General features: G+C 44.7%; 1 protein-coding gene across 1 annotated transcript in view; it reads left to right on the top strand.

Annotated features, from left to right (window-relative positions):
* Positions 1 to 15,216, top strand: part of LOC133021882 (voltage-dependent T-type calcium channel subunit alpha-1I-like) — a 138,623-nt gene that overhangs the window by 88,767 nt on the left and 34,640 nt on the right. The window contains exons 16-21 of the mRNA XM_061088889.1: positions 338 to 504; positions 4,181 to 4,251; positions 4,496 to 4,988; positions 5,414 to 5,514; positions 7,525 to 7,648; positions 7,807 to 7,875. Of these exons, the coding sequence (XP_060944872.1) occupies positions 338 to 504; positions 4,181 to 4,251; positions 4,496 to 4,988; positions 5,414 to 5,514; positions 7,525 to 7,648; positions 7,807 to 7,875 (1,025 nt within the window). The remainder of the gene's footprint in view (positions 1 to 337; positions 505 to 4,180; positions 4,252 to 4,495; positions 4,989 to 5,413; positions 5,515 to 7,524; positions 7,649 to 7,806; positions 7,876 to 15,216) is intronic.

Raw genomic sequence — 15,216 nt, 5'->3', positions numbered from 1 at the left:
ACATTGGACTCAACTATGATCTTGAGTTTTAAGCTTTCGAAACATTTGTGATTTCTAAATATATAAAAACTTCCCAAAGACTTTCGTGAGCTTGGCACTTCTTTGTCTTTCTCAATTTTAAAATGTGCTTTTGCTATGATGGCTCCTTTAATTTTCTTGCAGTTCAAATGTAATTCTTGAAAATGTATGAGATCTGAGGGGGAAATAGAATCAGACAGAATTTATAATAATTTCAGGAATGAGCTGATTTGGCAACATCACGTCCAACTGTATAAAAAGTATTTTAGAATATATGTTTGAGTGAAATCCTGAGCTCCTTCTGTCCGACTCCCTCCAGACCCGAGGATCTGCACCTTGACGCCCAACGGCCACCTGGAGCTGGGCGCCCTCTCGGGACCCCGAGGGTCCTACTCCTCAGAGAGGCGGAGCTTCACCATCGAGTCCAGGAAGAGCAGCGTGATGAGCCTGGGCAAGAGCAGCCTGGAGAGACGCTCCCTCTCTCTGGTACTCGTTCACACTCGGAATGTGCACTTAGATTAAATCAAGCGGCACTTAATTGCACACACACACTTATAGATATCAGTTCCATTTCATCAGGTTTTAAGATGTATTCCCTGGGGACACAATGGTGAAGGAAGTTAAAAATGTCCTGGATCCAACCACCTGAACCAGATCCGCCCAGACATTTAACAGCTTCACTCTTGACTAGGGTTGCAAAATACCGGGAATATTCAAAGTTGGAAACTTCCCATGGGAATTAACGGGAATTAACGAGAATATACGGGAATTAACGGGAATATACGGGAATTAACGGGAATTAACAGGAATAAACTGGAAATGTTGTGGGTAATTTATACTAACTGTATTTACCTTGTCATATACAGACATAAATATAAACATTTTGTTTTGTCATAGGCTGATTTGAGTCCTGAGGAAACTTTGGGCACTTGACTATATGCTTCTGCATCGTTGTGTCATTCTTAACATAGGTCTTTGCACAGTGTTTGCAAATGTACACAGCCTTTCCTTCTACATTGGATGGGGTGAAATGCCTCCACACATGAGAGAGTGCACGTGGTATTGTTCTGTAGAATAAGATGAAATCGTCTCTAAAAATATTTTACTATTGATGGATAAATGAATGGAAATAGGCTAAATGAACAGATGAACAATCCTCAATCAGCATGCTAATATATTTTCCCCAGTAATATCATCGAAACTTACCTGACTAGTCCTGCACACTACAGCAGGACTCAATAGCCCTGCTGTAGAGTGAAGGATGCTGGGAGTTATCTGTGCATGTGATGGAAGAATGCACAGTGGAGGGTTGAAACTCAACGTTCCATACATCTTTAAAATAGAGTTTTGAATGATGTTTTTATTGCTCACATTTAATTTGTGTATTTTTTTTTTTCAAAATTCCCAAAATTCCCGAGCTAAACTTCCCATGGAAAGTTTCCGGAAATTTACCGGAAACTTTCCGCCCCTTTGCATCCCTACTCTTGACCCATTAAGTTTCCTGGAATTCCGTCCGGTTACCTTTGTGTTTGAAGGTAAATGTTAGAAGGAGAGATGCATCTCGAGCTAGAAAGTGGCGGCAAAGAAATGTAGAAAAGAGAGAAACACTGATGGAACCGATACGCAACACTACACACAGTTATGTTGTCAGCTGTAGTAGAGTTTGTGTGGTGCTGCACCCTGCCGTCTGCACACTATAGTGTACATGCACACGTATACCCCAGGAAACACACAAACACAGTACGTGCGCACGCCCCAGCGTTGTGCCTAATGAACCGAAAACCTTAGGAAGAGACGAGAGGAGCTGAAACATTTCCACACGGTTGCCACGGCAACTTCTATTAATTGACTGTTCCTATCCTCTGTTTATCCGCAGCGAACGCTAGAGAAGCAGAGAAGAAATGACAGAGAGGGGTAGAGAGTTGGGGGGGGGGGGGGCATTGGAGGAGAGAGACGGAGGAGGTGAAGCATAGACAGGACGATGAAGAGGAGTGAATAACACACAGAGGGATGAAGAGCCTTGGAGGTTTTGTGTGAAACGCAGCAGGAGGTGAACACATCGATATCAGAAGTTGTCAGCTCAAATCAAACACTTCAGAATAAAAGCATCCCGGTTGTTTGTGAAGAATGTTTTCCTGCATTTGAAATATCTGTTTTATCATCCTTGACCTCTGATCAGCTCCATTTGTTCGCTGGGCGGTTTGTTTATTCCTCCGGATGATAAATCAGATTCAGTTGCGTCAGTCTGTCGCTGCTGCTGCTGCACAATCACAGATTCATTCATCTGTGTAATGGGCACTCGGCTTCACCGGGGTGATTTGTCCATGTGTCTCCCAGAAGAGGTCAGACAGTGAATAGATTATGATGAAAGAATGTTGATCTATGGAAAATTGAAAACAAGAAGTTGATGGATTCTAGTGTTGGACAGTCTCCTTAGGAAACCACATTTATATCCAATGGATCCAGAGTTTTATTTGGATCTGGAAGTTTTACACATAATTCAGGAGCCACCTCCCTCGAAGACACAACTTGACTTTATTATTTCAAAGTCTCCTTCAAACCCTAACAGCTAATCATACACGTTTTAGAAATGTATATCCCGTCCTCCGACCAAGTTTCGTAAAAAATCTGTGGAGTTGTTTTTGTGTAATCCTCCTGACGAACACACAAACAAAACCAACAGACGGTGTTGGCACGAAAAATGAAATGAGAAGATGAAAAAGAACAAAGAAAGATTAACAATATGAGATAAAATATAAAAGATTTTATCCAGAATTGCATGCAGCATGTTCAGCACATCGTGTGACCTGAAGTCTGGAACATAACTTTAACACTTTTTTATGGATATTAACAGATTGTGTTATTAGTAAGGACAGGATTTCAGTTTCTCCGGCTGCTCTGTGTCGTTTACTGAGGAACAAATTGTCTTGACACACACACGCACACACACACACACACACACACACACTCTGTCCTCTTGAATGATCTGCAGTGCGCTCCTGTCTGAGCCGACTGACGTGTTATTTAACATCCATCACTTCATCACAGTTTCTATAGAGACGGCTCCAGAGATCCTCTGATACTCACGGCAGCGGCTCAGGCTCCGAGTGGTGATGTGTGTTTCCCAGAGTAAAAACACATGATTAACTCCGTGGTGTTGAAGGGATCCGACACGTGGAAACAAACAGAGCTGGTTAGGCTCCTTTAAGTGGAACTGCCACTCAGGGGTTTGCATGTTTAACTTGATGACCACCCACTGAGGGCACGGCCGCCTCACTGTGAAAAGACCAGGTTATGTTTCACGTGTTCTGCCTTTTACTTCCTGCTGTTGTTCCACTAACTCCACACATGCATTACATTATATACTGGTCATACTCTGGCTTTCAGCTGAATCAGACTGAACTGTGTTTTCTAGAATAGATCAGACTACAGGACAAAAAATCACATTTAGCAGATTACTTTCATTTCAACCTTTCCCTAGTTACATTGAGATCCGGAGAAAAACTACAGATTAAAACAGATCTAGAAGATTTGATTCTGTCGCTGGTGCTTTCACTGCACTTTGGAAGGTCTGTATGAAGACGGGTCGGTCAAATTGTAAAGATTGAGGCGTGTGTTTCAGACTGAGCCCTGTGTGTAGGTAGATGTGTCTCTACTAGCAGCATCGGTGGCTACAATGAAAACCTAATGGGGCAACTGGGACATTCCATGAAATGTCCAATTAAAGGCTCAAATAGTTAATCTGGGTCTTTGCTGATTTGCTCATTCACTCACCCATTTATAAACGTAGGGCACAGGTTTAAAAACCACCAGGCTACCAGACTGTTTGTTCTATTTGCTTGCACACAAATGGAGCTGCTATAAAAAGTATGATTCACACACCTACTTGTTCAGAGACACTTACGCCCACTTTTACTCACATTGAGAAACATTCAGAGGTAAAGAATTTCTTTGGGACATAGTGAGATGAGATAGAGGGAATTGAAGTGTAAGAACACAGAGATGACACGTAGTCTTTCATCGATACGATAACTGTTAACTGTTCATATCAAACTCTTGTTCCACAGACCACTCATGAATCCACTCGTCCAGATGGTTTTGGTAAATCCTCTCCGCCTCTGATCCACAATATTTACTCTGATCTGCTTTGTGACTCTTGCAGCGCCACGGCCGCAGTCCCAACTACCACAACTGGGGGCGCCCTTTCGCTCCGCAGTCAGCGTGGAGCCGCAGGTAGAGAATTAGTTTAACTACCAGCCGCAGAATGCAGCTCCCACCTTAATGAATTCTTAATACCTTCATTAAGCCTTTTATTAGCTACATGAAAACATCCAGCCCCGGCTGTTGTTTTGTGATGTGATTACCTTCATGACTAAATGCTGAATATATAAAAAAAACCTGTTGATTGTCTCTTTATTGATCCTCTATTCATGAATATTTAATTCTTCTAAATTACACTTTTAATCTCCTTCTGTAGATCCAGCTCCAACAGTCTGGGTCGGAGGAGCTACAGGTTCGGAGGAGCTCCTCTGGTCGGAGGCAGCCTCCGTCTGCACAGCACCCGCTCCCCCCACTCCTACACCTGTGCCGCCGAGCAGGAGTCGCTCCTCTCCCACCCCCCCCACTCCCACCATCCTCCACACCCGCATCATCCGCCTCCCCTGTTCCTGTCCAGACACTTTTCTGCAAAGACGGATCGCCGGGCTCTGTCCCTGGAGCTGCCTGAGCTGCTTCAGGCGGTTGGTCAGCCCCCAGGCCTGCCCCCCGTCCACCCGGACCCCGGGCGGAGGAGCGGGTCCGGGGCGGGGGGCTCCATCACAGGAGGGTCTGGAGCCGGCTCTGGTTACGGAACGGAACACCGAGACTGTAACGGCAAGACTCCGGGTCTCCACACCCAGCTGATGACTGAGGTCTACCCTCAAGTCAACGCTCGGAAAGACAGAACCGACCTGGATGAGGAGATAGACTATGTGAGCAACTCACCACTGACTTCTCCTGCATTCATGTACTCTTACTTTGAGTATAAGTACTGCAGTTTTGGCTGCTGATCCATACTTGTAGTATCAGCTATTGATTTGTTTCTAATCTCATATTTCAACTAGGGCTGGGAACCTCGTTTAATCGAGTTAACTCAAGTGATGAGTTAACTCGATTCATTATTTGATCTCGCATTAACTCAGGTTTGATTATTTATTGTTTTATTGTGAAAGTCAGGCTTTTATTTTGTGAAAGTCTGTTGCTGACTGCTGCAGAACAGGAAAAAAGAAAATAATTGGCGGATAAACAATCGAGTTAACTCATCACTTGAGTTAACTCGATTGAAACGAGTTAACTTGCCCAGCCCTAATTTCAACACACATTCCTCTTTTCTCTTTTCCCCTCACGTCTCCTCCAGAGTATTTGTTTCCGTGTCCAGAAGATGATGGAGATCTATAAACCGGACTGGTGTGAAACCAGAGAGGAGTGGTCCGTCTACATGTTCTCCCCCCAGAACAAGTGAGTGCTTCTCATCTTTAGCTGAACTTGGGATGAACTTGTGGTTTCGTAGAAGCATACAAAAGTTTATTACTTTATTTCTATAAATCCTATCAACCTGAGGGGTCAAGTTTCTCTCCACACCTGAGACTTCATGCAGATTTGGGTATTTTCCACAAATCAGCACTGAGACACCTGGAGATTTGTGTTGATGTTAAATAAATGAATTTGATTTAACCGGCACCAGGAGCTAGTTTCATTAAACCAGGTAAGATAAACCATTAAATTGAACTTTCATGGATCATCAGTTCATCCTGTTTGGCGAATCAATCAGAGATGAGTTCCTTTTCCCAGAGGAGCCGAGTGTGGAAACATGATGTCCTGATAATGTGGAGGAACATAGTCAAACCAGTGCTGTCTCCTGGTTTCACAAATGAATGGTTACTCTGATGTCGCTCTATATTTCCTTCAAAGCATTTTTCATCTCCGAGACATTGACTCTGGGCTCCGAGTGTGTGTGTTTTTGTGCGTGTGTGTGTTTTTGTGTTTGAGTGTTTGTCAGTGTCCCGATGTGTTCCCCCAGCCGTCGATCCATCGCTGGTGGAAAAGCAACACGAAAGAAAACTCACTCACTGGTTCACGCGCCCGATTCCCTGCGCGCTGATAGCCACTTAAGTGAAGCCAGGCCCCAGGGCTGTGTGTTGGCATCCTGGCAGGTGCCATCTGTCAAACCGGGCCTGTGTGTGTGTGTGTGTGTGTGTGTGTGTGTGTGTGTGTGTGTGTGTGTGTGTGTGTGTGTGTGTGTGTGTGTGTGTGTGTGCTGGCGGCGGAGGCACCAGCGTTAGGCCTTATCTGCAGCTACGTGTGTTTGTGGATGACTTTGAATACTGCCCGTGCTTGTGGGAGTTAGTGAGCATGTGTGTGTCTTTGTCTTGTTTATGCCTCAGCGGCAGTTTGTGTCTGCGAGTGCACGGAGACACATGTGTGTGCGTTTGTCTCCTAACAAGCTTAGCTGAGCAGAATTAACGCAGACTAACAAACAAAAAGGAGAAACAAGCAGACGAGTTGTGTGTCGGGCGGGAGAAGCTGGATCGATATCAGGTGACAGGGCTGTGCCAGATCTGAATCCAGAGATAAAGACACAGAGTTGCCGGGTCTGGAGGAAAAAGGAGTCGGATTAGCAGATTGATTCCTTCAGTCAGAGAGCAGGTGCTGCAGGAGGTGGATTCTCTTCTCTGTAGAGGAGATGAGCGGAGGTGATGTGAGAAGCTTCTGCTTCCACTGGCTCCAGAGCTGACGACATCCTGCTGCTCTCTGACCACATTAGAGTCGGATCCACTTTGTATCAGTGTCTTTGAGAAACCTCAGATCTGATTCTTTATGTCTGTTTGTCAAGAGAAGCTCCACCTTGGAGTCGTTTTCTATTATGATGAAAAGCACATTTGTGTTTAGTCTTGTAAACTCTCATATTTATCTGGATTAATTATTGTTGTAATGACAAGAATTTAGCACTTTTTTAGTTTTAGTTTCGATGATTTACATTGAAATGTCCCAATTATAAGTTAAATACAGATTTAAACAAGGTTTCCACAGTTAAATAGTTTGAATTTATATAATACAAACTATATAATAAGGTGGGTTTCAACCACATTTATTTAACTCTGTTGTTATTATAGTTTTATATAATGATACAGATATTAATACGCTGTGATAAAACCAACATGAGCTGATAACTGATCAGTCTGTGGGAAAGACTGAGGAAACTGTCTCTGTAGAAATCAGCTTGTTGTTCCAGTTTGATTCTCTACTCAGACTTCGATGTCGGACTTAACATTGATCTTAAATTTCATTCATTGTGATTTTTCAAATTCTGAAATGTACCTTGTTGAAATCTGCAGAAACAGAAGCTTCACTCTCTGTTGTGTTGTTTGATCAGAGATGTTGTTGGGTTAGGGTTCTTGTGTTGATTGATGTTTACTTGTTGCTGCCTCTCATCCCTCTTCCTTCTCCACCTCTCCACCTCTCTCTCAGGTTCAGGTCGCTCTGTCAGTCCATCATCGCCCATAAGCTCTTCGACTACATCGTCCTGGCCTTCATCTTCCTCAACTGCATCACGGTGGCTCTGGAGCGGCCGAGGATCCTGCAGGGCAGCCTGGTACGTACCTGATTCTCCAGATCACTCACTGAGAAACTTTAAAATGTCCTAATATCTGATAGTAACAACGAGCCTTGGACACACTGAGAGAAATACTTCAATACAAATACAACAAATACTTAGATTCTACAACTGTGAATCTATTTTTTCTCTTACAGGAACGACTGTTTCTCACCGTTTCCAACTACGTCTTCACCGCCATTTTTGTCACAGAGATGACTGTCAAGGTAACAACGTTCTTCCCTCTTCCTCCTCTCCCTCCTCTTCCTCCTTTTTCCCTCCTCCGCTTCACTTTCTCTCATCACGCCCTCGTCTCTCTCCTTTCTTGTGCATTACCGTTGTTCTTTTTCCTCTTTCCCCTCTCAACCTGACCTCCTTGTACATATCTCATCTCTTCCTCCTCCTCCTCCTCCTCCTCCTCCTCCTCCTCCTCCTCCTCCTCCTCCTCCTCCTCCTCCTCCTCCTCCTCCTCCTCCTCCTCCTCCTCCTCCTCACTGATATCTGCTCTCTCCCTCTCGTCTCCACTCATCTACTGGAACTCTTCCTCCCTGTTCTTATGACCTCCATCTCCTCTCGTTGCTCCATGTCCACTTCTCTCCTCTCTTCATTTGCCGCCTGGTTTACTCTTCTCTCTCCATTTAATCTCTCCATGTTTAGGTCTTCCACTCTTCCACTCTTCGTTTCCACCCCTTAGTGTCTCCACCTCTTCCTCCTCTTCCTCCTCTTCCTCCTCTTCCTCCTCTTCCTCCTCTTCCTCCTGTTTCCCTCCCCCGCTTGCTTCACTTTCTCTCATCACGCCCTCGTCTCTCTCCTTTCTTATGAATTACTTTTGTTCTTTTTCCTCTTTCCCCTCTCGTCCTGACCTCCTCGTACATATCTCATCTCCTCCTCTTCCTCCTCCTCCTCCTCCTCCTCCTCCTCCTCCTCCTCCTCCTCCTCCTCCTCCTCCTCCTCCTCCTCCTCCTCCTCCTCCTCCTCCTCCTCCTCCTCACTGATATCTGCTCTCTCCCTCTCGTCTCCACTCATCTACTGGAACTCTTCTTCCATTTTCTTATGACCTCCATCTCCTCTCGTTGCTCCATGTCCACTTCTCTCCTCTCTTCATTTGCCGCCTGGTTTACTCTTCTCTCTCCATTTAATCTCTCCATGTTTAGTTCTTCCACTCTTCCACTCCTGTTTTCCATCCCTTAGTGTCTCCACCTCTTCCTCCTCTTCCTCCTCTTCCTCCTCTTCCTCCTCTTCCTCCTCTTCCTCCTCTTCCTCCTCTTCCTCCTGTTTCCCTCCCCCGCTTGCTTCACTTTCTCTCATCAGGCCCTCGTCTCTCTCCTTTCTTAGGCATTACTTTTGTTCTTCTTCCTCTTTCCCCTCTCGTCCTGACCTCCTGGTACATATCTCATCTCCTCCTCTTCCTCCTCCTCCTCTTCCTCCTCCTCACTGATATCTGCTCTCTCCCTCTCGTCTCCACTCATCTACTGGAACTCTTCCTCCCTGTTCTTATGACCTCCATCTCCTCTCGTTGCTCCATGTCCACTTCTCTCCTCTCTTCATTTGCCGCCTGGTTTACTCTTCTCTCTCCATTTAATCTCTCCATGTTTAGGTCTTCCACCCTTTCACTCTTCGTCTCCATCCCTTAGTGTCTCCACCTCTTCCTCCTCTTCCTCCTCTTCCTCCTCTTCCTCCTCTTCCTCCTGTTTCCCTCCTCCGCTTGCTTCACTTTCTCTCATCACGCCCTAGTCTCTCTCCTTTTTTATGCATTTTGCACTTTTGTTCTTCTTCCTCTTTCCCCTCTCGTCCTGACCTCCTGGTACATATCTCATTTCCTCCTCCTCCTCTTCCTCTTCCTCCTTTCTCCTCCTCACTGATATCTGCTCTCTCCCTCTCGTCTCCACTCGTCTACTGGAACTCTTCTTCCCTTTTCTTATGACCTCCACCTCCTCTCGTTGCTCCATGTCCACTTCTCTCCTCTCTTCATTTGCCGCCTGGTTTACTCTTCTCTCTCCATTTAATCTCTCCATGTTTAGTTCTTCCACTCTTCCACTCTTCGTCTCCATCCCTTAGTGTCTCCACCTCTTCCTCCTCTTCCTCCTCTTCCTCCTCTTCTTCCTCTTCCTCCTGTTCCCTCCTCCGCTTGCTTCACTTTCTCTCATCACGCCCCTGTCTCTCTCCTTTCTTATGCATTACCGTTGTTCTTTTTTCTCTTTCCCCTCTCGTCCTGACCTCCTGGTACATATCTCATCTCCTCCTCTTCCTCTTCCTCTTCCTCTTCCTCTTCCTCCTCCTCCTCCTCCTCACTGATATCTGCTCTCTCCCTCTCGTCTCCACACGTCTACTGGAACTCTTCCTCTCTTTTCTCATACCCTCCCTCTCCTCTTATTGCTCCATGTCCACTTCTCTCCTCTCTTCATTTGCCGCCTGGTTTACTCTTCTCTCTCCATTTAATCTCTCCATGTTTAGGTCTCCCACTCTTCCACTCTTCGTCTCCATCCCTTAGTGTCTCCACCTCTTCCTCCTCTTCCTCCTCTTCCTCCTCTTCCTCCTATTTCCCTCCCCCGCTTGCTTCACTTTTTCTCATCACGCCCTAGTCCCTCTCCTTTCTTATTCATTACCGTTGTTCTTTCTTCTCTTTCCCCTCTCGTCCTGACCTCCTCGTACATATCTCATCTCCTCCTCTTCCTCCTCTTCCTCCTCCTCCTCCTCACCGATATCTGCTCTCTCCCTCTCGTCTCCACTCATCTACTGGAACTCTTCCTCTCTTTTCTTATACCCTCCATCTCCTCTCGTTGCGCCATCTCCACTTCTTTCCTGTCTTCATTTGTCTTCTACTCTTCGTCTCCATCCCTTCGTGTCTCCACCTCCTCCTCCGACCTCCTTCCTTCGCTTCCTCTTTTTCTCAACAACTCTGCGGTTCAATCAGCTGCACATGTCCCATTAGCGATGGCCGGATAGATAATGAAGTTAATTAGAAGGCTAGCGCTCTTTAGCTACTCCCAGACCTCCCATCAATAAACACACACAAACACACACAGACACACACACACACACACACACACACACACACTCACATACTGTTTTTTAATCCACTAATCTGCCGACAAGAAGACAGGGCATCATCCATTACTAAAGGCCGTGCGTCCCCAGGCGTCCTCCTCGTTGGGAAGAAGTCCTGTAGTGATTTATTTATGACGGAGGATAATGAAGACATGTGTATCCCGGTGATATGTAGATCCTCTCGGCACTGTGGTGGTGCAGAGTTCACGAGAGCCCGTATATGCATCTGGCCCCAGGTTGAACCTCCCTTGTTATTCATTCTCTTCTCTATCTTCATCTCCGGCTATTAGCATCTTTATTTGCGTCCTTTTGCCTCAATCAGCTTTTCGATCGGTCACATTTTCGTTGGCTTCTCTCGTCTCCGTGCGTCTCATCTGAGTATAATTTCAGAGCGAGTCCTGTATCCGTCTCCTATCGTTCGCTCTGTTTGTGCCGTAATTGTTTCGGGCTGCGTTGTTATCTCTCTCGCTCCGCGTCGCGCTTCATTTGCTCCCTGGAATGTGGCCCCAGCCCCCCCCCCCGCTGCCACTCACGTTCTTATCTCAGATCAGTCGATGAGCTGCAGCTCCGACTCTCAGAGTTACTCAGGAGTAAAGATTTCCCTTTATTTAGCCGGAGATTAAAGGGAAGGTAAGTGATTCTGTTTGATATTTGTACTCAAGACTAAAAACTAAATATATCCAGACCTTCACTATATCCGAAGCTCCACCCCCCTCCCCCCCACCCACATGTTTGCACATGCATTGTCATGGACTATCCCTTTAATACCTAGTACTTGAACTGTGCACCCTCACATTCTCCTTTACTTGAACTTGGAGGGTTTTGTGAAATTCACATTTGTCTTCATATACTTCACATCGCATAAATTATTCATATCACCGCAGCCGCTGAAATGACCTCCGCCATAAAGTCCTAATTCGAGATTTATCCCCGGTGAAGATCAACTTAGAAAAACACACACATTTATATTCATATTATTCACGAGTCATATGGTGTTTGTTTGCATAGCCAAGTATCACATACTGGGACAAGTGTACTGAGGGTATTGGGCCAGTTTCTCCAGACACAGACGTGAAGCATTTATCTACTTAGCAAAAACGCATATTTAGCTAAAACCTGATTAGTATAAACAAGAAGATAAGTCATGGGGCAATAATCAAGGATAGATTAAATGTTCTTCTTGTTCTTAAACGTACAATGTGTTGATGTCTCTCAGTAAAAACAAGAAGAAAAGACTTAGTCTGATGACAGGAGGCGAGTCGTCACAACATCACTCACAGATTATTGTTATAAAGTAATTTCTGAATTTTATGAAGAAATAATTGCTCTCTGTTTAAATGCCCATTTGTTAACTGGTATCGATCATTTCCTTTTAATTATTTGCATTTTTTACTGAACGACAACTCGTTGCCGGAGCGTCAAGATAAAGATCTCCTGTAGATTTTCTCATAATTAAAAATTCTCGTTGTACAAAACCAGTACATCATTATTTTCCTCTCACTCTCCATTCTCCCTCCCTCCCTCTCTCCCTCTCTCCCTCCCTCCCTCCCTCCCTCCCCTCTTGTTGCTGCTGGTGCATGCTGGTCAGTGGGATCTCTGGCTGAGAAACACTAATTAAACAACCGCAATGATTAAACAGAGTTTCCTCTCTGAGAAACACTCCATCACACAGACGTCCTGTCCACACACAGGTTTTCAAAGGTCACTTCTGGGGCATTAGGAAGACTTATGTATTTATATCCTGAACGATTTGTTCTCAACTTAACTACTGACACAAAAATCTGCCTTTTCTCAACTTGGGCAAAAGCCTTTTATCCCCATGTTGACACATGACTGTTCCCAGTTAGCTGGTCTTTGGTGCCAGGTTTGTCCCCAAAGACAGAAACACACACACACACACACACACACACACACACACACACACACACACACACACACACACACACACACACACACACACACACACACACGCACACACATTGTATTGATCAGAGTCAACAGTGTAACCTGCTCACAGCGAGTCTGACCTTGAACACGGGATTCTAATTAGAAACAGGGAGCGGCGTGTGAGCTGTTTTCCACCCCCGCCCTCCTTTGTCTCACACAGAACACACACACACACACACACGCACGCACGCACGCACGCACACACACACACACACACACACACACACACACACACACACACACACACACACACACACACAACCACATTCACACACGTATCCAAACCATGGATTCTAAATAAGAATGGACAACACGTCTCCACTCCCTCCCACAATCGGGAAATGATCCCAAAATCTAAATAAAAAATTGCTTCAATATTCATTATTACTTGAAATGAACAGGCGACCAGAACTCTCCACTTAATTCATGATGCTATAGTGTAAGCTGGTTAGAACTCTTCCATTAAAGTCTATTATCTTTGGAAGCAGACTTCTGATTTTGGAAGAAGATGCCACAGTTTAAAAGATAGACTGAGAAAGTCTGTCAGGAATAAACTGAATTACAACAAATTCCTACCAGAGTTCCAGAAGCTGTTTGGTTTTATTCTCGTTTCAGCGTATATATGTTTGCTGAAGGAAATGTGACCTTGCAGTAAATCTCCACTGAGTAAAGTTTTTAAAATATGCGTACGTTGATTAATTAAAACTGAAAACTGATGATGGATGATGCATCGTGATGGGACGTCAACTTTTGGATTTTTTTTTGGAGCTAATGACGGATGACCCTGGCCCAGAGTCAAGTTTTTATTTGATAATATTATATGTAGTTTTTATATAATTCACAAATACTGGTTTGAAAAATGTAATGTTATGATTGTCAAACTTTCCCTAGAAATATATATTTTAAATTGAAAAGAAAGAAACTAAAGCATTACTCACATTCTCCCAGTATGGTCCACATCATCTACAGATTCAATACGGTCATTTTTTAAGTCTCAATCATCAGTTTACAAAAACAACTCTGAAGCGACAGGAGCATTCATTGCCACATTTTCTGCTCGGTGAAATTTTTCCGATGGCGTTTCGAGTTTAATTTACATCTGAATTGAATGTGACTCGCTCGCCCTGTCAGGCTGCTGGTGAGAGAGCGGGAGCGCCTGCTTTGATGGCAGCGCTGGCATCGACCCACTATAGATTTCCCATGCATCATGTTTTATCAGGGTGATATTTGATCTGCGTAATGGAGGCCTCGCGGCTCCCAGACGGTCCCTCAGGGAACTCGTGGAGCCGGGGTCCGTTAATAACCAACAGATGTATTATTAGTCGAATGTGTCAAAACACGACAAAGGATTTTATCTGCTGGAAGACGACAGTGACTCGCAGCTGCTTGGAATCGGGACGGAGGATTCTTACTCTGAAAGTTTTTGTCCACGTTAACCTGTCAAAACAATGTGGAGAGATTGTGTGGAACTCTGCTCTTCCCTCCTCTGTCTCTCTCATCTCTATCTCATCCCCCTTTTCCATTCCTTCTCTTCATATTGTGTTGGAGCTTCTCTTCTCCCACTGACGCTCGGGGGCCGACGTTGCTTCTTTCAGCGTTAGCACTCGGTGACAGCGGCTGGTGTGATTCTATCTGTTATCAGGTTTTCCCGCCGCCGCTGCCCCCCCCCACCCGCTCACTTTGAGTTACAGCTACGACAGTCGAGCTGTTTGTTCACAGGTGGAAAACGTTGTCGAGGTTTCCAGCAGAGTTGATACGAACGTTTCTAACTTAGAACGGCGTCAGGAGGGAAAAACTTATTTTATCGCCAATATGTTATCGCAGTATAACGATTTCTGTCTTTTCAGTTGAGTAAAAGAAAACTGGAAAAATCCACTGAGTTTAAAATAATCACTGCCTGATTCTTGGAAAGTCGCCTGTTTAACATCCGACAGCTGCAGTCGAGTTCTCATTAAAATTTCAACATGTCAACATCCGTCAACTCTACTTGCTGCAGAAGATTCGGCACAGATGGTGGAAATGTTTTGAATCTGACGCGGCTGAAGGGAAAGTGTGATGTTCTGTAAAAAGAAATGATGATGGTGTTGTTTGGGGAAAACAAAGCACATGGATCAGTGACGTAGACGTGTTGGTATCACAGGAGGGAGCTTTAAGGAGACATATGATCAGTGTTGCTTTCCTCTTAATGTGTTAGAGGATTTTTGTGAAGTGTTACTTTAACAGGAGCTAAAAGCAAGTGTTTGAGACAGAGGCTGAAAAGAGGAGCTGCAGCAGTTTGAACAGAATCTCCTTCAAAATCTTTTTTCACTGCTGTTCATCAAAGCTGCAAGTAGAGGCAACACATATAGATTTAAAAAATCACTAACACCTCTACCTTCATCCTACATCATCTTGATATCTTTTTAATATCATAAACTGGTACCTCTGGGCCTCCATAATTCATAACTCTGTCATGCAGGATAATGATTTTGTGTGCAAAACGAAGGGAAAAGGACAAATCAATCACATTTTGGACTTCAGGGCCTTTCGTTGTTATTGCCGTGGAAATTGTCGAGCAGTTGTCAAATGATGTC

Source organism: Limanda limanda, chromosome 2, assembly GCF_963576545.1.
Source record: "Limanda limanda chromosome 2, fLimLim1.1, whole genome shotgun sequence".
Taxonomy (NCBI): domain Eukaryota; kingdom Metazoa; phylum Chordata; class Actinopteri; order Pleuronectiformes; family Pleuronectidae; genus Limanda; species Limanda limanda.
This window is presented reverse-complemented; position numbering and strand designations above follow the sequence as displayed.